Genomic DNA, 27005 nt, shown 5'->3' on the forward strand with positions numbered 1-27005 from the left:
CATATTAAACAACAAAACAAAAATCGTTAGGAAATCAATAACATGGTTCCTTAATGACCAGACAGATGGAAGAATCTATACGGACAGAATTTTTAGATTTGCATGGGCAAGAGACAAAGAACATAAAAAGGCCTCTGAAAAGACACAGAAAAATAAATTGGCAATAAAAAATAAGTGTCAGATATCCAAGAAAAAATAAAAAATGAACAAATTTGACCACAACAGATACGGAGACGGATAACTCATTAAATTTATCAAGTGATTGTGACATATTTGAAGATAAGGATGGTTACCAACAAGAAAATGAAGCCATTACTATCGAAAATACTTTGCCATATGTTATGATGTCACAAGGTACATTGGCAGTGACAAAGTGTACAATTGAATTTTTAAAAAGAGACTTAGAGTTAATCGAGGGGTAAACCGCTAGTGGAAGTAAGTGTACAATGTAGTGGAAGTAGGTGGAAGTATGTGGAAGTGTGTGGAAATATATGGAAGTACGTGGAAGTATGTAGAGAAGTACGTGGAAGTAAGTACGAGGTATTTGCGAAATATAATAACAGAGCAACTGCGCACCGTCACCGATCATCGACGACTCAAGACCTAGTGTCAGCGAACGACGTGAATGTAGAAGGCCTCTATCCACTATCATACACGTGCCTAAAAGTGTAAAACCGTTCATACTTTACGTCGTGCACTGTGAAATACAATATAGTTTTAAGCGCGTTCTGTAGAACGTTTATAAAACAAATCAATGTGGGTAAGTTGACATTTCTCGATATAGAATGTTATTTTCATAGTCACGAATCATCTTTCTACTCCTACGTCACTTACAATATAAAACGCGGCAATCTACGGCATTTCAAAATTATTTATCATAACTTTGCCTAGATAGCGGTGTCTAGAATTCGGAGTACCGGTTATCGTCGCGGTTATATGACACCGTATCCGGTCATATTTGAGTCCGGCGTTACTACTACCATTGTTAAATACAATGCTACTACTACGTATTCGGCAATTTGCAATTCACCTCGCAATTTACACCTTACAAAATACATCAACTTGCGTTCGTCGTAGTTTCTTTGTACATTCGAGATCCTATATAATGAAATATATTTTTATAGGCCCAATATTACATACCTAACCATTATGAAATTAACGATTTTAATTTTCCAACTCATAAATTTCAAACATTCAACTGTCGGAAAGTACAAGTTTAAAATCGATTGCAAAATTTTAACCGGACATATACATAAGCAAGATAAAAAACGTAGTAAAAATAGGTAAACAAAAAAATTACAAAAGTCCTCGTATGTGCATCGATGAGACTTCAGCGCATTTTTGGCGTGACGGATCAGTATTGCATTAGCAATCAGTATTTTATCAGAAAATTTTAATTATAAAATAAGGTTTATGCAAACATATATTTCTTTATTAATTTTCACGAACTCTAATAATAATTGGACGATGGTATGAACAGTACGACTCGTAAACCGAACAATCAACAGTGTAGTTGACCATTTTGCCAAAAACTCCGTCAATTATTGTTCCGCCATTCGTTGTCACTGTTCGGGGAGAGATGATCACTATATTGAATTTCTCTTGAAGAAATTTCTCTACCCGATTTCCGACAGTTAATGGGAAATTAAAGTCTCCCATAATCAAGACGTCTTCAGTTGCCTCAATGAAATCCCCGATCTCCGATAACGCTGCAATCAACAAGTTGTTGCCTTTACTAGGAACATCAGTGGTTCAAATTTCAAAGAAATATCTCCATAAATAAGAAAGTCAGTCACTGCGCATGCCTACACATAATTTTTACTATTTGCGAAATGTTTGCCTTTACTAGAAGCATCTGTGGTTCCAATTTCAAAGAAATATCTCCATAAATAGGAAAGTTGGCATTGCGCAGTCCCATTCCGCAGGGACTGGGCATGCGCACACATAATTTTTAGTATGTGCGCAATGTTTGCCTTTACTAGACGCATCTGTGGTTAAAATTTCAAAGAAAAATCTCAGTAAATAGGAAAGTTCGCATTGCGCAGTCACTGCGCATGTCTACATAATTTTTACTATGTGTGAAATGTTTGCCTTTACTAGAAGCATCTGTGGTTAAAATTTCAAAGAAATATCTCCATAAATAAGAAAGTTGGCAATGCGCAGTCTGCGCAAAATAGAGAGTGCAATAAAACTGTCTGAAATGGGCAAATATAGACCATAGCAGCTATCAATTAGCGAAAACCCGAAGTCTCTAGGTGTCCCAGGGGCCGAGATCTCGATGGACGGACGGACGGACGGACGGGCGGACGGACAGACGGAAACACGAGCACATAAGCGTTACCTCAACTTCGTTGTGTTACGCTAAAAACCGCTCAGACCTGGATACGATATTTTTAACCAAAATTATACCACAAACTGTAAAACTCATCACCGTGTTATGATTTTGATTAGTTTTCACCTTGAAGTAGTTATCCTAGATAAGTCATATTAGTGACCGTAGTTAGGCAATGCCAAAAGTATATTTTATAAAAAAGCCATTCCTCTACGTCAATCGGATCGGCTTAAAATCGATATACGCACGGACAAGTTTTCAAGCGGCGTTAGTTATTTCGCAAATTCTAATTAAACGCAACCACTACGGGCTTAATGAATGTCCATTGCGCCAATAACTCGACAAGACGGAGATAATGCAAAAAACCGGACCTCTCTACGATGTCTAGATCAAAAGTTTTTCAATCCGCCCAGCCAGCCAGCCAGCCAGCCGGACAAAGTGAAATGATAAGCTCCTTTTTGTTACCAAAAATGCGCTAAAAAGATACCTTTAAATATTTTATTTTATTTATTATTTCGCAATTAAAACGAGCAACAGTTTGGATTATACAAATTTTTTTTTATACAGCTAAAAAAAACGCCGAGCCGTGCCGAGTAGTTAACAATTTGCACTACCTACTGAATTTGACATGGATCAAATAGAGGACATTGCGGAGGATGTTTTTAACGAAGTTGAGAAAAATCTAAACTTTAAGCTACCTATTACATTAAAAAATATACTCAACATTACTGGCTTCGATAACTGTGAATCGATTACTGATTAGAGATATATCAGAAAAAGATGTAACTGAAATCGAAGATTTTGCTCGACACAAATTGTTAGAAATAATTCCTGAAAGTGAATATAAAAACTATCTTGGGCATTTTGCAAATAAACCCACTTTATTTGAAATAGTGACAGGTCATAAAAAATTGCTGTATAAAGTACGGGATTATTTTAAAGATAAGCAAAACAAGTTTGTGAAGCAAAAAGCACGAGATGATCGTCAATATAGACAAAATGACACCGAAAAAGCAATTTCAAAATCTTACCCTTCAACTTCAAACTCGAGCCAAAACAACGACAGCTACAGTCAAAATCGAGGTCAAAATGTTAACAACAAAGATCTCAACCTCACAGAAGAAAATAGGCGTGTCTCCAAAGTTTTGCATGAATGGATTAAAACCAAGTGCAGTGATGAACAATGGTTATATTTTAAACAAAAAATTAATGACTTTGAGATCAATTGTAGAGGCAATTTAATTACTGGACAGTTTGAGTGCATTGTAAAATGTTATTGTAATACGACCGCAAAAATCTCAAAAATATCCACCAAAACTACTCACCAAAGTAAATGGATATACAGTAATTTTCATAAACATTTTATAAAACATCTAAACGTTTCAGTGCCCAATACATCAACCCGCGCGTCAACCACTTCACGTCGATCAAATAAAACGCACCAAGAACCGCCTGGCTATCAGCAACGTAAACAAACCGCAATTATGGATTTTTTTACCAATCCTACTCCAAAATCCGAGACTGTTGATTAAACAAGAATTACTTCAATAACACATACTAATAAAAATGGCGATGAACTTTTGGAGAACCAGATTATAGAAGAAAATCCAAGAGAAAATCTATTGAACGAAATACAATCGACCGCTAGCGTGAAAGTAATTCCAACTCGAACAAGCGATTGTAAACGTAAGGCGATAATCTTACAGAATATTGTTTTATCACCGCGACCGACAGACATAATTCAGGTACTAAATGATCCAACCGAGGATCCAACTGAATCTCAGTCTTCCACGACACCTTCTGAATTACATGACATAGGAGAGGAAATACATCGATCGGAACTAATTGGTTGTGAAAATACTTCGAAAAAAGGAATGTCATTACACCATGAATCTAGTCTGATTATCAACGAAGATTCATTGATAGAAGATGATCCACACTGTAATAAAAATGTACAAGGAAATGAATCTCTACCAGTATTCCGAATAACATCAAAGTGGTCTTCAACGAAATATAGCAGAAGAGAAAGGTTGAGAAGAAAAAGAGAAATGGACGATTCTACGCAGCCGTTAATAACATCTTATTATCAGTTGCTAGACGCGGTCGAAGCTCGGGTGGAACACATTCTAAAGACAAATCCAAAAATCTGTGCTTTTATCGCCGAGTATGAAAACGTATGCAAAAGTAATACTGATTATGCTACATGTGAAAAAAGTACAAATGAAACAGGGACAAATTCCCTTCTTAAAACACTAATGGAAGTAGCGATTAAAAATTCGATGCAATCTAGTAATAGGAATCGATATACAGATGTGATCAAGCAGTTTGCAATATACCTCTACTACATTGGAGGAAGACTCCTATACGAAACTTTAGAAGCGAACCTCAAAAATGCTCTTCCGGCAATATCAACTTTGAATCGGTATGTGGACCAAAATAAAAACAAAATTCAAGAAGGCGAATTCGATTATGACGGATTGAAATTATTTTTAGAAAATCGCAAACTTCCTAAATATGTGTGGATTAGTGAGGACGCCACTCGTATTACTGGAAAAATCGAATACGATTCGACAACAAACAAAGTTATCGGTTTTGTTATGCCCCTCAAGGACGGGTTTCCACAAATGGAATCATATGTTGCGTTGTCCGCTCAGGCAATTGAAGGATACTTTCAAAATAATAAAAAATCCGAATACGCATATGTCATCATGGCGCAGTCTTTATCAGAAGTAGCTCCCTCCTATTGCCTAGCAATCTATGGAACAGATAACAAGTTTCGATACACAGATGTAACGTCAAGATGGAATACAATGACGAGACAACTGGACGAGCGCGGAATAATTGTATTAGGGTATTCCTCTGACGGAGACACGCGCCTTTTAAAAAGTATGCGTTATTTATCTTCCCTGCCACCTGAACTACAAATAAGTCAATGGGAATGGTACCAAATGAACAGTGATTTAAATGTTGTTCAATCATATATACAAGATACGGTTCATATCGCTACCAAGTTGCGAGTAAGAATATTGAAGGCGGGTAAACCATTGATAATGGGCAGGTATACTGCAAATCCTGATCATTTATTTTTATTAATACATCGATTCCCAAAAAATGACCATTTTCTGGCCGAAAGCGACTTAAATAATGAGGTTAAAATGAATTTTAGATCAGCTGAAAAAATATGTAGCGAGGCTGTTTTAAATCTCTTAAAAAAGTTATCAGAGGAAACTTCAGAAGAAACAGATGCCACAGTTCAATATTTAAGAATAATGCAGTATGCTACAAGTTCATTCTTAGACCAAGCGCTGACAGTTGAAGTCAGAATTTATCGTATGTGGTACTGTGTATTTTTTCTAAGAATTTGGAGACAATGGATTCTTAATACAGCTAGTCTTAAATTGAGTGATAATTTTTTGACGTCTAATGCTTACCTCTGTATCGAGCAAAATGCTCATTCTATTATAAAAATAATTAGATTATTCCACAAACACGATCTAGATTTCAATATGTTTATTCCTCATCTATTCAGCAGCCAAGTTTGTGAGCAAATTTTCCGTGCCACTCGCTCAATGACTTCGACTTTTTCGACCGTTGTCAATTTTAGTTTAAAAAACATAATGGAACGACTTGACAGAATTAAAGTGATTAATAATCTTATGAATGATTTGCATGGAACATTAATATTTCCTCGCGAAAAAAGACAACCAAAAGTACCAAACTTTTCAAAGTGTAATGACTCTGAATTTGTTCGAGCACTGAATTTCTCTGACACCGATATCGAACGAATTGTTCATCAAGCTCTTAGTGATTCAATATTGGCAGCGGAAAACTTGGGAATTGAGGTTTTTGGAAAAGCATACAACCAATTAAACATACCACTAAAAGTTGATGAAAAATTTACTCAAGATGAATTGCAACAATATAGTGAAGAATCGAAAATGGACGAAGCCATATCTAGTGTCAACCAAAATGAAGACTCTTTATGTCTAGTGCACGAAAACGTAATAAATACCGTATTTAGTGACAACATAAATAACGATGAAAATGTTAATGATGATTTCGACATATCTGCTGATATGGAAGTTGAAATTCCTGAAGAAAGATCAACGGCATCATCAAGTTCTTCTACCCCTTACGTAGAAGTTATAACCGGAGGAAAAAGAGAAAAATTGAAAAAATCCACATTTTGCTGGCTGCTTGAAAAAGGTAAAGTTAGAATTAGTTCAGATCGCCTTTCGAGATTTCACACATCCAAAAAACCCCGAGAAAACCCAAACTGGACAAAACATCAAAAATACTATTATCCTCAAACAAAAAACCTGCAAACAAAATAGTTACTAGTACGGGTCGAAACAAAAAAAGGATTCTCAGCGAAAGTTCACCTGATAGCAGCTCACCAGAAACAGACGTTTATGATTCAGATAAAGAAAATGAACAATACGGTGAAAATTCGTGTTGCACAATACTGCCTGAAAATTATTATGCCGTATATTATGATGAAGCGTGGTACATAGGAAGAATTATTTCAACTGGCGACATAGAATCCATTCCAAATTCCAATGCTCACTCCAGTGTTTATAAAATGAAATTTTTAAAAAGGGATCTTAATAGTTTTGACTGGCCTAAAAATGAAGACATCGCCAACGTTGACAGTAGATATATTTTTTTCGGACCCGTACAGTTAATAGGAGCATCTCCATTTCAATTAGACAGGACTCAGTTAACTGCCATAGAAGCAAAATATAAGCGCATGAAGAAGGAAAAGCAACACGTAGTTATTCTTTAATTTGAATTTAAGTTTGATTAGTTTTTCAGTTATGTGTACATTTAACGTTGATTTTTTTTGTATTATACAATGTTCCATTACTGTTTTTTTTTAATTTTTGACGTAACAAACCTAATTCGCATTCACATATTTCAAGGACGCTTAATGGGTGGATAAAAGTAGTAGAAATAAGGGTAAGTAATATGTGGAAGTAGATGGAAGTAAGCGGAAGTATGTGGAAGTATGCACGAAACGAGGAAGTATTTGACAAAACTGGAAGTAAGTGTACAAATTTCCGTCAGCGGTTTACCCCTCGGAGTTAATGTAAGGACACATTTTTAACACGTGTTAACACGCCACGTCAGAATGCGACACATCAGATGTGCCGGACACACATCTGTGTTCTGAAACGTGTGCGAACCGAACCCATGGCCTAATATACAATATACTCTTATTAGGCCATGTGCGAACCTACTAGAAGAGATGGACTGGTTGGGTGAAGAAGAGAAAATGGTACACGTTACTGATTCACTGCTTGTGCTACAGAATGAATCCAGAGAGTGGTTTCATCCAATAAGCGAGATAGGCACGAATTTGGTGAATATCATGTTCTGTGGCCCGAACTCGTCAATGACAATGAGAGCTGTGTAAAAATGTATATGAGGACGATCAAGAAGGAACTTGGCGTGCTTTAGGTACAGTTTATTAGATAATATTAAAGAATCAACAGAACAAATTTTAGAGATGCAATATCTTCTTTCATTAACTTTAAGGTAGGTCTTAACGCTATAGCACTGATGAAAATCTGACCACTCTAGATATCGAAAACCAGCCTTACGATGTGTTCAAGCGTGTTGTCAACCTCTGACGACACATCACAGTAATGTGCACAGGTCTATTTAAAATAATGCGAGATATTTCTGAGGATAACACACGTGCTAAAACAGTGTCCTTACTTTTTTACATGGCATGCTAGGGAGACATACAAACAGTTGAGAATAAATTGATCTTTTTTGGGTCAATTGATATAACAGGATCACATCCCTTTTAATTAAATAAATATTGTCTGAATTTAATAAATTCAAATTATAAAATAATGAAACAAGAATTAATTAAATTATTACGGCACAGGATAACAATGTCTTGCAAAAACGAGGGGTTAGTCGGTGTGGTATTCTTTCGTACACATGACTGGTAGTCACTGGTATTCCCGTGTTAGTCTCTGGTATTCCTATGGTAGTCTGTGGTAGTCACTGGTATTCCGAAGGTAATCAGTGGTATTCTCTGGTATTCCCGTGGTAGTCAATGGTAATCTCTGGTATTCCGATGGTAGTCAGTGGTAATCACTGGTTTGCTGGTGGTAGTCTTTGGTATTCCTATGAGCATTTACTAACTTTTTCATTATTGCTTGTATGTAGGTATTTCCGGCATAAACTATGGTTTTTAGCGCATTTCCAAAAAAAAATGCGCTATTGTGGCCACTTTGTTGGTCCGTCCGTCCGCTCGTTCGTTCGTTGAGACGCTACTAGTTCTTTATTATAGTTAATTGCTAAAAAAGTTATCGTAAAAAAACCGAGAAAAAAACCAAAAAAACCGTTTTTTTTACATGTTCCATAATTTTACACTTTTGCCGTTTATTAACGATCCTAGAGATCGTTTATAATTTTGTATTGCTGTCTGTCCATGTATCTCTCCGTGTGAACGATCTTTGTTTAGAAATGTCCGATCGCTTTGGCATCTCCGTTAGTTATCAACTGAATTGCATGAAATTCAATATGGGCATAGCTTCAGCCATATAATACGCAATGCCAAAAGTTGAGTCGAATCGATTCAAAATTCGCAGGTGCCCTTTTCGCATCTCGACCATTTATAAACCGAATTGCAAACTTTTTATTTATAAAAGTATTTAAATGAAATGTGATACATAGCCACTTAGAACAAAGGAAAATCTAACGTTAGTTTTAAAATTTAGGTTTGCGCATGCGCAGTGCCAACTTTCTTATTTATGAAAGCATTGAAATGAAATTCCTCTTATAAACTGAAATTGAAGTAGCACGTCAAAAATGGATTGTACCTATGCAACGCTATCTTGCATATTTGGGGCCGGATTTTTACGTTGTTAACAGAAGCTGCATCTTACAAATGGAAAATGAATGCAAGTGGAAATGCGCTTTTTGTAAATCGTTTTTTGATTTTGTCTATCAAATCGCATACTTTTTCAATTAATGGGATTGATTGTTGCAGTGCTGGTGATTGAAGGTGACGATTCAATTTTAAAGATGATAGCGATTCAATCAGTAATAATGGATTTGTGTTGTGTCTTTAAAAACATGCCAAGGCTTCCATGATAATCACAGATATCTTAGATCTGGATCTAAATCCTTTTTAGATGATGATCTTGTATTTAGATCTAGATTATAATAGATCTTCCCTCGGATCTTCCACTAGTAGATCCAAAGATCAATTTTAATTTATTTATGTTATAAATGTTTATAATTGACCGAGTAAATCGTTTCTATATTTAAAGAGTAAATGTACCATTCAAGTTTCGGGGATTTACCAGCCTTTTAAGAGTAGTCAATAGTCGTTAGCATAACGGGTAGTTTAGCTTAGGGGGTAGTATCGATAATTGTTTACAGTACAACTGATTCATGGGCATGTCGCCGCCGGTCTACCTGAATTATCCGAAAAACACGTTATTGTTATGTAGGTAAGCACACCACTTTGCCTTAAGTAGTAATTCTCTAAGCAGATTTAGGATCAGTTCGCGCGATATTCACCTAGAATTACACCCACTTTTTCTTGAAATTTCTCAATCCATGTATTTTACGGCGGGTACAGGAAAAGAATTAGTCTTTCAGCGTTAAAAGATAGACATGATGACTCGGGATAACATGCTTTGATCCTAAAGCATGGAAACCGAAGTGCAATACAATATAATTTACAACTGTTGCGAATTCTTAAAAGGATGTAGGCGGTTATAATAATTTTAAGGAATGACTTTTTCACAAGAGTTTACGCATCATTTTTCTTGCTGTTTTGCGAATTTTGCATAGATAAAAGTAAAACCTGAGAAGGGGGTTACACAGAATGAGATACCTAAGCATTTTCCGAATAATGAATCAAATCCACCCATGTAAATCAGATTTACCTCAAAAGGCTCTAGACTCGGATCTAGATCATTTTAGGAGGATCTTCATCTAGATCCTATCTCGGATCCTATCTTAAGTGCGGACACTGGTCGCAGTCCAGTTACAACTCCTTATGTCGCTGCCACCTGTGTGGTAGTCTTGAGTAGGCACTGGTATTCATATGGTAGTCTCTGGTATTCATGGGGTAGCCTCTTGTAATCACTGGTAGTCCTATGGTAGTCTGTGGTAGTCTTTCGCAACTGGTAGTCTTTCGTACAACATTTTGCCCATGTGTTACCCCCTCGTGCAAAAACCTCCGTTTTCCAGAAGATTGCGATCTGCAAGATATCAACACCAGTTTTGCTTAAATTCAAAAGACTTAAGGCTTCACTTAGCTTCCTTCGTTCTATCTAGGGGGGAGTCCCTTATTCCCTGGACAAAATGAGACCACATGACTTTTATTGAACAGACTGTATGTCTAAAAATATTGTTATCTATTATCTATTTATCTATAATCTCAATCATCTGAGCGCTATCTGCCGCCTACCGAAGGTCGATTCAGCCTATATATTTAGAAATTAGGTACTTTTCCTTTGGTTACCATGTCTACCAACGATGTTAGTTATGCAAGATAAGATACTTATCGTAAAAACTGAAAATATGATTTATAATTTTGTTTCAAATTTTGTTTGTTTTGGTAGAACTAACTATCACTAATTTCTTTGACACAAGTAAATCTTTGTATGAAATTTTGGAATTCTTAGGATGGTTAGAAATCGAACCGAAACGCTTCATCTGCTTAAGAAAGGTCTTAAAGGTATTGTAATCGCTATAATTGTAACTACCTTGTAAAAACGCTCGCATTATTGTGTAATAGCACAGATGTAAATATACTATGTGTAATAGTGAGTGAGCTGGATTAATCTAAAGCGATACGAGCACACAATGTTTACAAAAATTGTGCCAACATTTTGCGATAATGGGGACACTACATTGTACAAGGTTAATGTCACGCTATTCTTCAGTCAGTCATAGATGCTAAGTGACAAATGACCATCAAAACACGTGTCTTCAAACTCTTGTGGAAAATCCTGTACGTTCACAATATGACGACCGCGTACGTATAAAAAACGTGTGACACCCAAGAAATTTTCAGCTGAATGTTAGGAAGTGGTTCGTACCTACCTTAGCAAAGTAAAAGGAAAATCGCCAAATTTTGTATCGCAAATGCCTTCGACGCCGCACTACAGCTTATGTTCATCGACCCTCGCGAAGCGCTTTATTTTTACAGTCACCGCACAATAAAAAATCACCCTTCAAAAGTCATAACGAGGGTCACAGATTTTCGCACTAGGTACAACAGGCGACTACTCATCTTTACGAAATACGAATTTTAATTCCCATAACGGAAATACTTATCATGTGCTAACCGCAAACTGATATTGCTATCTGAATATGACACCTCTATTAGACGTACTTACACTGAATTGTACGTAAATCCATCTGGAATTCACGTGAGTCAATAGCAAAACTCCAGAAAACTCAAAGAAAAATTGGTTCAACTAAACTATCACTCTCTGTGTGTAAAACAAACAGCTCTTCTTCCGTGTTTAGGTCGTAGAATCGCTGTGCTCAGGGATTGCAATGAGTTCAGGTAATCGAATTGGAAGAGTTTTTTTTTCTAATGCGACATGTTCCTCGATCTCCTGAATTTTTATACATAAAAAAAGCAGAATACCCGATATCGCATGATGGTTGAAAACTTCCAAAGATACTGACAATCAAGTATCTCAAAGCAGTGATTCAGAAATTGATTCGAATATGCTTGGCCAGTGCGTCCATTGTTCTAAAAATGAGCACACGATTTTTAGCTTTTTTTTCCTTTGGACCAATATTCGTAGGTAAGGTAAGTGAAATCATGGTTTCCTACTTTGAGCGCTGCGTGAAAAAATTTAGGTGATTTAGTCATTTTTTAGGAGATACTAAAAAATTTAACTATACTCGTACACGTTTTTTTAAAACGTTTTACCTTTTTGATTTGTATGAATCTACATACAACATTTTTAGCGCCGAAATAGCTTTTGTTTTGACATCACCAATGGATATATTTCTTGCAGACGTCGCAATCACAATTTGTGAGTACCCTCTTCCTACAATCCGTTCTTGAGGTATAAATGAATATACCCGATCACGATAAGAGGTCGAGGAGGAGGGCTATGGTTGGGAGAAATTAATTGAGACCTTTCATTAGAGTACCAAGACGGATAAAACTAGTTTCACTCCCCCCCCCCCCCCGTACTTTCATTAGAGGACAGAAGAAGGGCAGTAGTTGATAGAAAACGATTCCTTTCGTTGAGACCTTTAATTAGAATACAATGAGAGTCGCACGGGAAAGTTATAGTTTGTACAAACCAATTTATTTCGATGAGACCTTTCATTAGAATACCATGAAGGGTAGAACATGTGTCTACCCCCCCCCCCCCTTTTTTTGTAAAGTTTAACTTGGCACCACTAAAAGCATGCGTATGCAAAATCTGAGACGAAATGGTTGTCGTATGTAAAAGTTATGCACGTTTTACTTTCAAAAACAGCATCTCAGGAAATAATTCGTGGGGGGGGGGTCCCTTTTAGACAGCGAAATTTGATGGCCGCCTGGCACCGAGCCTGGTACACCTTCAAGGTATAGGGTACCTACTGCAAAAAATTCCTGGACTCTAGCACCATTCCCCTAGAAGTAGTTCGAAACAGCAGAAAGGGGTCCGGACGGACGGACAAAACGCAAACAATAGCACATTTTTTTTATTCTTAAAAAATGCGCTAAAAATTACTAATTTTGTAAATTAAACTACTGCTGACATTAATACTGAACTGCACTTGTCAAAATCCTGCAAGTTCAGTAAAGAACATTTGTTGTATATGTATAGATTTATCCTCGGATTTCTCATTTTTTAATTTATGAAAAAAATTGGCATTAATTACAAATTGTGGTTACGTGACGTTATTAAGCCCTCAGGTACGATCATGAAATTGATAAAAATGGCTAGAGGGCACCTTAATTAAGCGCTTTCAACAAAAAAATTTGCGGGAGAAGCCCTAAATTTTCACTATCTTAATACATAGTTCACATAATTTGGTCAAAATGTGAGGTTATGTTACTCCATATTTTATGATTACTTCTAAGTTGGTAAGAGTGTGCGTAACATTCCAACTTCAATTTCTTGTGTGTTTCTAATTATACCATAATAGCAGTACGTAGTTCTCTACATGTTTTACATAATTCATGTGTTCATTAAGATGGTTCTTCCCCTTTCGAGTGATGAGGTCATTGCTAGTCGCCGGTGGATATAGAAAACGCGTTCGAAGTTAAACGGCGGTCGCTAACAAAGAGGCGGTCTATGGAAGATGCGAAAGATATCCCTTCCCCTTTCGACTGATAAGATTTCCCCTGTCGGTGGTCGATCTTTGTTAGATGCAAAATGTAACCCTCTCTATGACATTCTTCTTTCCTAATGCATTCAGGTTTAGACTGTATGCGCTTCCCAAGGTTGTTTTATTAAAGTGTATCCACATGCGACATGGAAGTATCACGTTAGTATACACGTTAAACCCAGCATATTTCAATCTAGTAGAGGAAGAAGTTAACATAACCTTTTACAACTGTCATTTAAACGATCACATTTTCAGTTATACCAACCTACGAATGACGAAATATAAGTAACATAACCTCAGGCTGCGACGAAATGAAGTAAACTTTTAAATAAGATTGTGCCAATTTTGTTGTTGAAAACGCTTAATTAAGGTTCCCTCTAGCCATTTTTATGAATGGCATGATGATACATGAGGGGCTTAATAAATTAAACTAAATCTTAAAATTTCACTATTTTGGAAAAAAAATGTTAATGTTTGGAGGGCTCTATCTCGGCAAGTATTGAACCTACAAAGCTAGTTCTGGTCTCAAATTGTAGACATTTTGGTCTACCTACTGTAAAAGATCATACTTTCAACAAACCGAAAACCACAAACGGCAAGAAGAAAAAAGGAACTAACCCTTCAAAAGCAGTGTGCGTAAGTAAAGTTAAGTTTGCCCACCAGTGTAGTATCTGTCGTGCCCCCCCCCCCCCCCCCCCCCCAGTTGTGCTGTTTTCCATGACGCCACCAATAATAAGAGCCCACCAAATGCATTAACAATGGACATGCGACACGAGCTCCTTCGACCTCTCACCGACCAAAAGACTCCCACCGGAGGGTCATTCACAAAATCCACCACCAGGCTCAACGGTACGGAGGACGCTCATGCGATGATGCAGTCAATAAACAAAGAGAACGCCCTAAGAGGACTCCCAATGTTCCAAAATGACACCGCGACCTGGTGGCAAGGGGTGAAAAATATCCTCTCCACCTGGGACGAAGCCATGGCCCTCCTCAGTCGGACGTTCGGACCACAAAAGCCGATACACCACCTTCCCCGTGACCTGTTCCTCTTCTTCCCGCCGAATGATCATATAAAAACCTCCAATTAATCGAGAGAAGCCGAAGCCCCCCCCCCCCCTACCCAGGCGAATACCACTACCTGGCCAGAAGTACACCCACAAATCTACTCAATATTCGCGGATAGCCGTCGATGGATCTCGCCATTTTTGGTCGATTACGAGGAAATCTGCTTACGGCCCGACGAAGGGCTCGCGAGCAAACGCAGCTAAACACCCTCCCCGCCGAGAATGCAGACAAGTTCGCACCAGAGGGAGAACCCACACCGTTCATCGTCCAATAGCCACTAGACCGGCACGAAGAAACAAGTCGCAGAATATGACAAAAACTGCCAACGATAGAAAGCGACCAACTAAGAACCAGCACTACTGCAAACTTCCGCACCTCCCCGACGGTTTGAAGTAATCTCCATTGATCTTTTCAGCACACTCCCGGCAGCAGCAAGCAAAGAAAAATGGATCTTCATAGTGGAAAGATGTTGCCATCCGATGGGTAGAAGAACTCCTTGCTCTCGTGCAATCAGATAGCCAAAAGTGCGCCGAAGTACTCATACATACACTCAGTACTCATAATGGGACCCAATTCGTTAGCAACACGAGCACATGCTTGGGGATACCTCCAGTGTACCATCCTCAGGTACACCCCGTAGAAAGGAAAAACCGAGACCTAAAACCACAATTGGTAATACTGGTAAAAGATCACCATACCAATTAATTGCCCAAACAAATTAGCAAGGATCAGGTTCGCCTGTGCCACTCTTTTGTGAAACTTAATACCACAAACAGAATCAATCCAACTACGTTTGTTTCTAAGATACAGGGTGAAAACGAAAAGATTTACTTTTTTACTATCAATGTAAAAACTACTTATATTAGGTATTTTTACGTAGAATCCAATGGCGTAGTAAAAAAATGTGTGGACCACCGTTTCTGAGATTTGATCCAAAGTTGGTGTTTTTTAAATGTAACACCCTGTATAACTTAAAAATCTTGAAATGACATGTGTCTGTTGTCAGCCATTTTTATTGATTGATATCGGCTGCCTTAGTTACTATACAATGAACGAAACAAAATCTCCATGAATCCATGGCCTACTATTTAAAAACAGTAAAAAATAAGGTTTTTATTGATTTTCATGGTTAAAATTAAAAAAAAAAGTAGGTTGCGATACATGAATGGAGGAATGCAAAAAATTGACGTTAAGATATACAGGGTGTTGCATTAAAAAAAGTCCAACTTAGTAAAACTTTTCGCTTCCACCCTGTATCTGAGAAACCAAAGTAGTTGCGTTGATTCTGTTTCTGGTATTACAAGTTTTACCAAAAAGTGGCACTGGGTCGCGAAACCCAAAGGTAAAAAACCAGCTGAGGAACACTGGAGTCTCAACCAAAATTGGACACATTGCAATTAAATTTTATAATTTGCAAACATGGTGATGGACCACAGACTGTCGACGGGGGGGGGGGGCGTGTTGAACATACCTGACGTAAAATGACGTCGTGGGCTGTTTTGTTGTCGTCATATTTACGTAATATATCGTTACCTTTTATGTTGACTGTGACGTGACTACTATCCCGGAAGTACTGATCGTAGTAGGTATTACAGGTATGTTCCATTTCCAGAAAAGTGATAGAACTGCCTAAAACGTTCACACCTTTTTAATGGATATATCCTCAGATTACCATATTTGTCAACATTTAGTCTACCGTCTCCCTCAAATTTGGACGTTCTTGTGCTATCGCATAATAAAAGTTTAACGAACTCTCTTCTTTCGTCTTTAATGCATTTGCTTTCAGCTTTCTACATTAAACAGCAGGACAAAAAACGTGAGAGCCACTGAAAATTGTAATTGACTTAATGCTCCCACTTTAATCAAGCAAAAACTTCGTCAGAATGAGTTTATTTTTATTAGTTACCAAACCCCGAAGCAACACACAACACAATCCGTCGTTGTTACAACATTTTTATGTACCTGGGGAAGCCCTCGCACAGAATCCGACAAACGAAAATCTCTCGGGGACGTTTACGATCTCTTTAACGCCAAAAGAGTAAAGGAATCGCTAACTTCTATTTATAGCCGACCGTTCACCTTAGTAAAATCTATTAAAAGTCCGCCGATGGAAGACGTTTCCTTCACAAATATAAATAAATATAATATTACTGACACACTTTCGTCAACAAAAAAATTACTACAACAATTTGACGGCTTAATGAATACCGTAATTAATAAGAATGGAGACATACTTATTTATACTTTTAGGCGAAGCATTTGTTTTGAATCCGTAGCTCATTCTTAATAATAATAAAACGGAAGTGCCTCTCGAGATGATCTATAACATTGCCTGGATTATCGCTTTTATTTCGAAACGAGAGGTTATCCGTCTCTATTAGAAATTAGTAATCCTCTTATAAATAAACAGGAACTGTAGCTAAAAATATACGTAAACTTAGAAAATAGCCAAATTTCGAACCCTCCTCCATTCATTAGAAAGTGAAATTATGTAATTAATAATTAATGCAACACGCGAAACACCTTAGAAGGAAATGTGTTCATGAAGGAGCTTTAAATTAAAAAACCACGAAACGGAGACGATTTGAAGTTATCATCGATACACCTTAAAACACAATCAGCACGCCTCTGCACTACACGGAGCTACTTGTATACAGAAGGCCTTGGTAATACTAGATTATAAATAAAGGCAACGTCAGAACTATTGATTAGCTCAAAAAATAAATGAGACTAAAGAACTAGGCAACCCTGAGCCAAATTTTCAATCAACTATTAGCGAATTCACATTAACGATCCATACTTAAAGCAATTACACCCCCATTACCGACTGGCTTTAAAAATACCGAGCCTAACATGTTTACCTTATACACATCAAATAACCCTTCGAGATTTAAAAATAATTCGGGAAAGCCTACAATATTAAAGGCTAAAAACAGATGCCAAATAAACACAACGTTTCTACCGGTTAAGGTTAATGAAGTTTGTTGCAATTAATAATTACGTACTGACGATTGTAACAATGATTATTTCCTACCTTATCAGGAGATTACAGTTTGTCATTTCTGGATAAAAACACATTTATTTTAAGAGATTGGTAACTTGAATACACGCCCAACTCGGTTAAAAGGTTCTACTAAGGAGGAGACCTCTACCGCCGTTAAGCGAAATTAAAATTGCAGAGGCGTGCTAAACTTATTTAATAAGCGGAATAATTTGTTACAATTTCGCCGTCTCGCAAAGGGTTTTGCTCGATTTGCTCAAATTTCGGAGGGCGTGATAGTTTTGTATTACGCATATATCTGACAGTATTTAATTGCAAATGAAGCGGTTGCGTAATGAAGAATGTACAAATTCTCGCCCTGTTTCGTTCCTCCCACGTTGTTTCACTTACTGACTGATTGTAGGCCGATTCACAAGATCACTACCTACTACCGTTATGGTTGTGTAGCCTACCTACTGAGAATGGTATGTGATCCGTGATCCTTTTACTTGGTTTTGTTTGTCAACAGAACCAGTACCTAAGTTTTTTCTCGCTATAGTTTATTTTTTATAGTCATTTGAATGAAATAATTATTCGTAACTAATTTTATGCTGACCTTTAAACGTATGCATAGAATTTACTAAATTTACTATTTATTAGCAGGTAGCAACGGATTTTTTATTGACACAAAATAAGCACAGACTTATATGTACAATCAGTACAATCCTCTGATTACCGGTAAACTTGCAACTGTAGTTTAGGCAACCAACATTACGACAGATCTTTCCCTTACGACAGCGCAATGGCCTTTCAGTGTTGAGTGTGATTGATACCCCACAGACCTATGTTAGTCCGATAATAATAATAATAATAACAATCGATTTTATTGCCTTACACTATAAAAATCCAATTATAGGATAAAAAAGAAATAAGACGGTATTGTCATTGTTTAAATCAATGGTACTGTACAACAAAGCAATAAAAGTGTATTCTGTCGTAGCGTTGAGTGAGAAATAAACTTGATTAATTTAGATGAGGTTTATTCAGGCACGGACATATAGATACGCCATTTGTTAAAAGGCACCGAGATGTTTCAGTACCTCGGCGATTTCGTATAAAGTAGTCAGGGCCGGCTCTACTATATAGGCGACCGCCTAGGGCGCCAAGGCCCGAGGGGCGCATCCCGCATGGACGATTTATCGTAAAATCATTTTGCCAAAATGGGTGGAAACAAAACCCAAAAATGCTGTTGTATCGGTTGCGTCCGGAGAAAGAAGCTTTTCAAAGCTGAAACTGATTAAGACATCTCCGGTCATCAATGACACAAGAGAGATTAGTAGGACTAGCTTTAATTGCCATTGAACAAGAAATAGCACAAAGTATTGACCTTGCTGGTTTTGTTGAAGCATTGGCTAAAAAGAAATCCAGGAATCCGTCATTTCACAAAAAGCCAAATCCGAGGCTTCATCATTTAGTGAAACGCTGACAATTTGACGTGTGGAGTAGTTTCCCTTCTCCTTCTAGATCGAAAAGGGATATCATTTATCGATCTCGAAGGGGAAGGGAATCCATTTGCCTGGCCCCTTAGAAAGTACACTGTGCCACAGCGACGTCGGAAGTATGGGTCAGAGGGGTTTTTACACAAGGGGGTCCGCGCCCCCTCTAAGAATGAGTAGATAAATCACTCAAAAGCGACTATCTTCTACTGCATGTGCATGCAGAAATTACAAAAAGTGTAGAAGTAGAGGATATATTGAAAGAATTTGCCAGCAAAACTGCGGAAAGGCGGAAAATTTTTGGATATATTTAATTTTTTATACTTGCTTTTCTTTACAATGTTCAACAGTGCAATAAATAGGAACAACATTTTTGTAACTTTTGTGTGTTCTAGATCTTCATTATTTTTTAAATAAAATATTAATGATCTAATGGGTATGGTATTCTCAATCGAGTCAAGTATCTCTGAGTTGCATATCACTAGACATCATCCGACACTTTTTTTAAATTTTTTCAAAACTTTTCTTTCAAAAATACATTATTTGATTGATTAAATAAATAGGTTGCAGGGTCACTTAAAAAACCACTACTTTGCATTCGTACACAATTTTGCATGGGAGGGACCTTTTAGACTCCATGGTCGCTGATCCCCCCCCCCCCCCTCCGTTATTTACTTCCGACGTCGCTGCTGTGCCACAGTTTTATATAAATGACTAGGCGCTTCGTGAAATGACGGATTTCACTAAAACTCGATGACATACAAAGAATTTTTCTCAAATGTATACATATGGGCTATGTGCCCGCAAGCTGGCTCGTGTCGCAAACGTACACTTTCTTAGTTATAAGCGCCGTATCATGCTTGTACTACTATCACGCGAGATGTGCGAGAATTTTAGAATGGAATTAATATTAATACAACAATTGCCCACTACCTATTCACCTTTCGTCACTGGCGCGCGGACTCATGCTCCGCAGGCATCTTGAATCACGTGTTACCGTTCATTCCCCCACCATATGTATGACTCCACCATTCACAGTATTCCTCAAGAACTATTCAACCAGTACTTCTTTACAACTTGGAGTGCGTAGGTGTATGTATTTAGTGTTTAGAAGTGATTGCGGAGTCGCAGTCCGCGGCGATGCGCTGATCGACAAAAAGGACGAAGATTCGCGATAATTTTTATTCTGTAGTCACAATAGCGTTATCTTTTTTTAAGAAATAAAATATAATTTGTGTTAGTTTTAACCATTGCGGTAGGGTAAATTCGAAAATTATCGCTTACTTTTTCAAATTCTACTAGTAGTCCAGTCAAATTAGCGCAATTTTGGACAAATAAAAACATTAATCGGTAAAGATCTAAATTTTGGTATACACATTTATTGGGACTTTCTATTGAACATACTACAAGTCCCTGTCAAAATCTGTTGCGCTCGAGACGCCATCTTGGAAAAACGGTACACTTTTCCAGTTTTTTGCCCATGTCTCGGCAACAATGACTGATACGAAGAAATAGTTTACATGAAAAATATAGTTTACTAAATTCCCTATAAAAAAAGAGTATTTACATTTTTTTGTATCTCCAATACTTTAGCTGTAATCTCACGTTGAATACGTCAGAACGCGTTTAGGCCCCGTATCGTAGTTATAGGAAGGAGGCCGTCTTTTTTATGACTACACCGAAAGCTGTAAAAGCACCAAAAAATGAACAGAATCGTCTTGCGATAAAGCATTCTAGCAATGACATAATGTTTGATGATACGGCATCATGTTTTTTTTTCAAAAAGGTAAGCGAAAATGATTAAAATTGTTGGAGCCACGAAATGATTTCTGAAGCTGGAGAACGCCCTTCTCTGCATATAACGTGTCTGCTAGTGAGAGATATTTAAACCGACATCGTTACCAGACCTTCAGAAAATACGCGTACAAGGGTCAGCCGAATCTACCACTGTTACCCCCTAGGGCTGCAGCGGCGCAGCAACACACGTTTCGTATTAATCAGCAAGTTCAGAAATTCCATGGATATGGAAAATCTCCCGAACTGTGGAGTTGAAGGAGAGTCCACGATTTCCTTGACCCTGTTCGGACATTGAAGGCTCCAGGACCTAAAACAGCTGTAAAAGAATTAAAAAGGCGCTTTGGAGATTTGGAAACATTTTTTGATAGTGAAATGCTGAAAACGATTGTTGAATGCACCAACAAACATATAGAAACCGAAAAAGAGAACTACACGCGTGAAAGGAATGCAAAAGAAACGGACGTAGTTGAAAACTAATAAGTTTACTCTATTTGGCAGGTGTGCTCAAATCAAGTCGTCTAAACACCGAGGAATTATGGAACAATAACGGAACAGGTGTTGAACAATTTCGATTTACTATGTCAAAATTTCGTTTCCAATTTCTACTTCAACGTCTGCGTTTTGATGATATTGCTACGTGCACAGAAAGGCGAAAAATAGACGAACTTGCCGCTATCAGAGACTTGCTATAACTAGACTGCGCGTAACGTATCTAAGGTGTTGTCGACACAGTATGCAACACACAATGCACCGCGGGGCAAAAATCGCTGAGATGATATGCAATATAATGAAATAAGCTGTTATTTTAGATGTTCCGTTCATTAATCATTCTCGTGATTAGCTCGAATTAGTGAACAGATACATTTCTGTTGAGAATTAAACCCATATAGCACACGATGTCCATTGGATATCCATTTTGTTTCCATGATACATCCAGTATGTCCATGGATATCAGACGGACATTCATTGAATATACTTTATTGTAATTCCTATGGACAAATGCGGATGTATGTCCATTGGTTATCCTTCCATGTTATTACTTTGACGAAAGATTCATTGAATATCCACTGGATATAACTCCAGTGGACATACTATTTTATATAATAATGTGACATATGACATACGTAATATAATTTCTGTTTATTGTGTGTCAAAGCATGGCACTAAAAAAATATCGATTTTCGTATTAGAAAATAGTACTGTTGAAGATTTCAAATTTCCCATACTGGTGACGTCACGTCCACGCGACGCCGATCGGGCCGATCCGCATGCACATCGCATCTTGTATAGACTACAGATAGATCGCGTGTTGCTATAAATAACAGTTTTCCGCCAAAAAGCAAAATTTTAGATTTATTGTGTATAGTGCAGTAAACATTTGGTTTTCCTATTAAAGGTAAGAACGTTTTATTTATTTAATCACTAAACGTATGCTACGCACATCTTAATAATTATTTGTTTGTGTGGCAATTTGACATAACCTCAATATTATATACCGGGAAATTGCATTATGCCGAAAATTTTACAAAAAACGTACAGAAAAGCGAGAGACATGGTCGATGTTTCAATATACATGGCCTCATCTTCTACTTCATCTACTTGTAATAATTCAGATGTAAAAAAAAATACCGAAATACCTCATAGATCATTAATTGAAGACGACGGTTCAGATCATATGCAATTATTGATAACAAATCAATGTGTCTACCAAGAATCAGTTATTGATGTGAACACATCTACTTCTTCATTGTTCAACTCAGATTATTCATCTGATTCTGCTACATCCGAAGATGAATCGAGGCATTTTGATAACGACGCCGATGACCACGACTCTACTAAAGTGGAGATGGGTAATAAGCCAATCGATTTGAATTCACAAATAAGTGAATGGGTATTCAAACACAACATTACTTTGTCGGCTTTATCAGATATTTTAAAAATCTTTAAAAATGGTGGCGATTACAATAATTTGCCATCAGACGGTAGGACATTATTGAAAACTCCTAGATGTGTGTTAAAAGAATTGGTTAATCCAGGGGAGTATTATCATTTCGGTTTGTTAAATTGTATAGAAAGACTTCTTGCAAAGTACAAACTTTCCCATTCTTTAAAATTAGTTGAAATTTATGTAAATGTTGATGGCTTGCCGATATCAAAAAGTTCTTCTAGCCAGTTATATCCAATACTGTGCTCTCTTGTTCAAAATCCTCAACACGTTGAAACAATTGGACTTTATCATGGAAACGCAAAGCCTGATACCGCTAACTGCTATCTTAGAAAATTTGTGAATGAAGTAGTGTATTTAACGAACAACGGTTTCATTAATAATGGCCACTTCTACAATTTTAAGATTAAAGCATTAATTTTTGATGTTCCCGCTAAATCATTTTGCACTGGTACTGTTGGGCACACAGGTTATAGTTCCTGTTCTAAATGTAACATTCGAGGGATATACCACAATAATAGAGTCTGTTTCCCCCCTGAACGTGATATTCAACTTCGTACACATCATGACTTTATTTCTAAATCTGATCCTGAACACCATGCAAACACTTCAATCTTGGAAGAAATACCAGATTTTGATATGATACAAGACATCCCCCTAGATTACATGCATTTAATTTGTCTTGGGGTTATGCGTAAATTACTTATTCTTTGGACAGGAGCTGCTAAACCTCCCTCTAAAATGTCTTCAAGAGATACTAAAACATTATCTGCTGCCCTAGTAAACAACTCTAGCAATGTTCCATGTGAGTTTGTACGAAAATCTCGATTTCTTGATTCTTGAAGAACTTAAAAGATGGAAAGCGACTGAGTTTAGACAGTTTCTTTTGTATACAGGGCCTGTATTATTAAAAGATATTGTTAGTAGGGACATGTATTTAAATTTTCTATGCCTACATGTAGCTGTAACAATTTTATCGACAAAAAGGTACATCGCTGTAGATCTTGATTATGCTCGTTCTTTGCTAGTATATTTTGTGCAGACGTATGTGACTTTATACGGAAAACAACACGTTTCTCATAATGTACACAATTTACTACATATAGTTGATGATGTTGCAAGATTTGGTCCATTACATAATTTCAGTGCATTCCCTTTTGAGAATTACATGCAAAAAATAAAAAAACATTTGCACAAGCAAGATAAACCTTTGTCACAAATTGTTAAACGGATGACAGAATTAAATTCAGCTACAAGTGATACACTTCCACAAGAAAAACCAAAAAAGGTCGCTTATAATGAGCATAATGATGGTCCATTATTACCGGGAACTTCTTGCCCACAGTATAAAAAACTGTTGTGTGAAAATTATGTATTAAAATTAAAAGAAGGTGATAATTATTGTGCACTGTTGGATGGAACGGTGGTTCAAATTAAAAATTTCGTAACTGGTATTGATGGAGGATTGGTTTTAATTGGGAAGAAATATCGTAATTTAGAAAATCTCTATCACAGGCCATGTAATTCATCTGAATATGGAATCTACTTAGGTAGCAATTTATCAAATCTTAAAATGTGGAATGTGAAGGAAATTGCCTTTAAGTATTTTCCAGTTTATACCTCTGTTAATCAAGTCGAGCATCAAGTTGGTCTCATTCCAATTATTCATTGCAATGAATTTTAAAACAAATGCTATCTTTACCTTTTACGTTTTTAATAATAGGTACCTATATACTTGTTTTTTAGATAATTAATTAAATTAAATTAATTAAAATAATTAAATTCAATTATCCAATTTAATTTATTATATTATTGTTCATTCTCATCCCACCTTGCTCACTAGTTAATATAGTATAGTTAAAGTAGCCATTCAATAATATTAGATTTTTAATGCATGATAGTGTACATACACAATTAAAATGTGTTTGCATTTTACTTTACTAATTTTTCTATTTACATGTCACAACCATCAAAGTTTCAAGATGCCCAACTGGAAAATTGTTAAATTCATAAAGGATTGCACAATCGAGGCAGTTCCATGTACGTGGATTTTAGCAGAAGATAACAGTCTTTGCTACTGGCCACCGGCAACATATACAACGGAGTCTCTTACTGTAGCGCTGAAAAACCATGATGAACCCGAAGACAATTGGCCCTTATATAAGATTTGTCATTATGTAAATAATACATATGGTATGCATATTTTATGTCTTATAGTAATATTGGTAATCTCATAAGTGACAATTATTTCAGAATCATATTCTTTGGCTGTGAGTAAACGGTTAAAAGCTAAGAAAAACAATAATATCGAAAACCTCGCCTCCGACTCCGACACTACTTCCAAGAAAAAAAGAAAACATGTAATGAAAAGAGTCCTGTCTTCGTCGGATGATGACAGTGATGAGAGAGTAGTCAATTCTCGGGTCAGTTGCTTGCCGATGCCACCTAAGAAAAATGCTCGGAAAAATGGTAAACTTATCTTTTTTCGTAGTTTTCTTCCTCTTGTTTTGCGAATATGAATTATGTGTATTTATAGCATTGTGAAAATAATTTGGTTGTAGGTTCTGATACAAATGTATGCAATCATGTAAATGACGAAGTTGAGGAAGTGGATGCCCCTAGACCAATTACTAACATAGGTAGGTATTATTTCAAATTTATAGGATGTAAAATTGATAAATTGTAGATACACCTCAGCGTCCACCTAAAGATCAAAATAAAAATGGAAATACGTTGGGTGCAGGTAATTAACAAGGAAATGTATCCACCAAATAGAGTATAAAATACAATTTTTTAGGTGTCTCTGATGTAAACTACTGTGAAGAATGCAGTTTGTGTCCAAGGCACAGGCAACGGGGAAACGATGCTGAAGGTTCCTATTTCTTCATATTGAAATGTGACAATACCTAATTCTTATCTTTTTAGCTGGATTGAAAATGCAGAAAGAAATATTACGGCAACAACGCCTCATTAAAGGGATGATTATGGATGTAGTAGAAGAATTGCATAGTATTAAAAACAAAAACAATTCAACAACTGAAGTTACTACGAATTCCATTTTCTCCCAATTGACATTGCCAGCCAATGATCCGAATGATTTGGTGGCACTGGAAGATTACTTAAGCGAGGAGAGCAACTTCAAAGCAGCAGTAAAAAGTTTTATTACTACTTAATGGTGTTCTACATAATATATAATTGCAGGTGCATGAAATGTCGAATGTAGGAGGCAATAATTTATATGAATTTGCGAAGCGAATTGTATCTAGTTTCATGACTGACAAAATCGCAACAAATTATACCTATTATGGACTGCGTAACAAACAAAATTTTTCAAAATTACGCCTTTGTGCACTAATCTTGGGTAAGGGGTAGATTTTACACTAAAAAAAACTTATTTTTGGATTTTACAGACGCCAGAAAAATGAATAAGCAATTTGGAAATGCCTCTGTTAAAGAAGTGGAAGAGTGTGTAATGAAATGGTTGCGGAGATCAAAAGAAAGATCTGAATTCAAGTTAAAGAAAAATAACATGAATGATATGTAATTATTAATAAACGTTTATTATTAAAGGCTTCTCTGGTTAAAATAGTTTCGTTAATTTTGTTGTGGTGACTCAATATCCATCACGGTACGGAAGTGAATGTCCATTGTACATACAGAATAAATCGTGAAACTTGTCCACTGGAATTACAAAGATGATATTCATAGGATATCCAAAAAGTCAATTCTATGGATATCCATACTTGTGTCATCTGGAACTCCAATGAATATCCATTGAATGTACATTGTTTTCCATCAGGATATCCACTGGATATTACGACTGCTGGAAACTTTACTTCCATATGATATCCATTGGATATGTTTGTGCTATATGGGAACCAATAAACTTAGGTTAGCTTGTGCCTATCAACATGTACTCTGTCGATAAATTTCTAAATAATATGCTGATTTTCAACGGATAAAAGTTTAAAGGGCCAATGGATCAGAGCCATACGAAGAGAAAAATTTACTCCCACCATAGTGCATTTGCGGGGAATGAAGCCGATTTTAGAAAGGTACCTG

The 27005-nt window shown here is 36.7% G+C and overlaps 3 protein-coding genes across 9 annotated transcripts in view; 2 read left to right on the top strand and 1 right to left on the bottom strand.

Annotated features, from left to right (window-relative positions):
• LOC116179220 (talin-1) overlaps positions 1-17860 on the bottom strand; it is an 82567-nt gene extending 64707 nt beyond the window's left edge. For 5 of the 6 annotated variants that reach the window (XM_031498984.1, XM_031498976.1, XM_031498952.1 and 2 more), the window contains exon 1: positions 17760-17860. The gene's annotated coding sequence lies outside the window, so the exon portion shown is untranslated. Of the gene's footprint in view, positions 1-11413; positions 11570-17759 lie in introns of those variants that run through there. The other variant, XM_031498959.1, reaches the window with a different exon arrangement.
• Positions 537-6994, top strand: LOC116179261. Its single transcript, XM_031499011.1, has 2 exons — positions 537-760; positions 2900-6994. The coding sequence occupies exon 2, from the start codon at positions 4207-4209 to the stop codon at positions 6664-6666; it is 2460 nt and encodes an 819-aa protein (XP_031354871.1). The 5' UTR covers positions 537-760; positions 2900-4206; the 3' UTR covers positions 6667-6994.
• Positions 17861-22292: 4432 nt separating the features above from the next.
• LOC116179824 lies at positions 22293-26532 on the top strand. 2 transcript variants are annotated; one of them, XM_031499685.1, is made up of 9 exons: positions 22293-22394; positions 24919-25136; positions 25197-25412; positions 25505-25582; positions 25630-25686; positions 25741-25815; positions 25869-26092; positions 26145-26304; positions 26354-26532. In XM_031499685.1, the coding sequence occupies exons 2-9, from the start codon at positions 24926-24928 to the stop codon at positions 26485-26487; spliced, it is 1155 nt and encodes a 384-aa protein (XP_031355545.1). In that variant the 5' UTR covers positions 22293-22394; positions 24919-24925; the 3' UTR covers positions 26488-26532. The 2 variants fall into 2 exon arrangements, with proteins under 2 accessions (XP_031355545.1, XP_031355537.1); XM_031499677.1 differs by lacking the exon at positions 22293-22394 and having other exon boundaries at positions 23787-25136.
• Positions 26533-27005: the final 473 nt, after the last annotated feature.

The sequence above is a fragment of the Photinus pyralis genome, unplaced genomic scaffold (genome assembly GCF_008802855.1).
Source record: "Photinus pyralis isolate 1611_PpyrPB1 unplaced genomic scaffold, Ppyr1.3 Ppyr1.4_LG1, whole genome shotgun sequence".
Lineage (NCBI taxonomy): Eukaryota > Metazoa > Arthropoda > Insecta > Coleoptera > Lampyridae > Photinus > Photinus pyralis.

Excerpts from the sequence above, each read along its gene's own strand:
- LOC116179261 (XM_031499011.1), top strand. The coding sequence starts at position 4,207 with ATGTCATTACACCATGAATCTAGTCTGATTATCAACGAAGATTCATTG.
- LOC116179824 (XM_031499677.1), top strand. The coding sequence starts at position 24,863 with ATGTGTTTGCATTTTACTTTACTAATTTTTCTATTTACATGTCACAAC. Across the intron at positions 25,583-25,629 it reads TAGACCAATTACTAACATAG|ATACACCTCAGCGTCCACCT; the intron begins GTAGGTATTATT and ends GATAAATTGTAG. Across the intron at positions 25,816-25,868 it reads ACGGGGAAACGATGCTGAAG|CTGGATTGAAAATGCAGAAA; the intron begins GTTCCTATTTCT and ends TTATCTTTTTAG.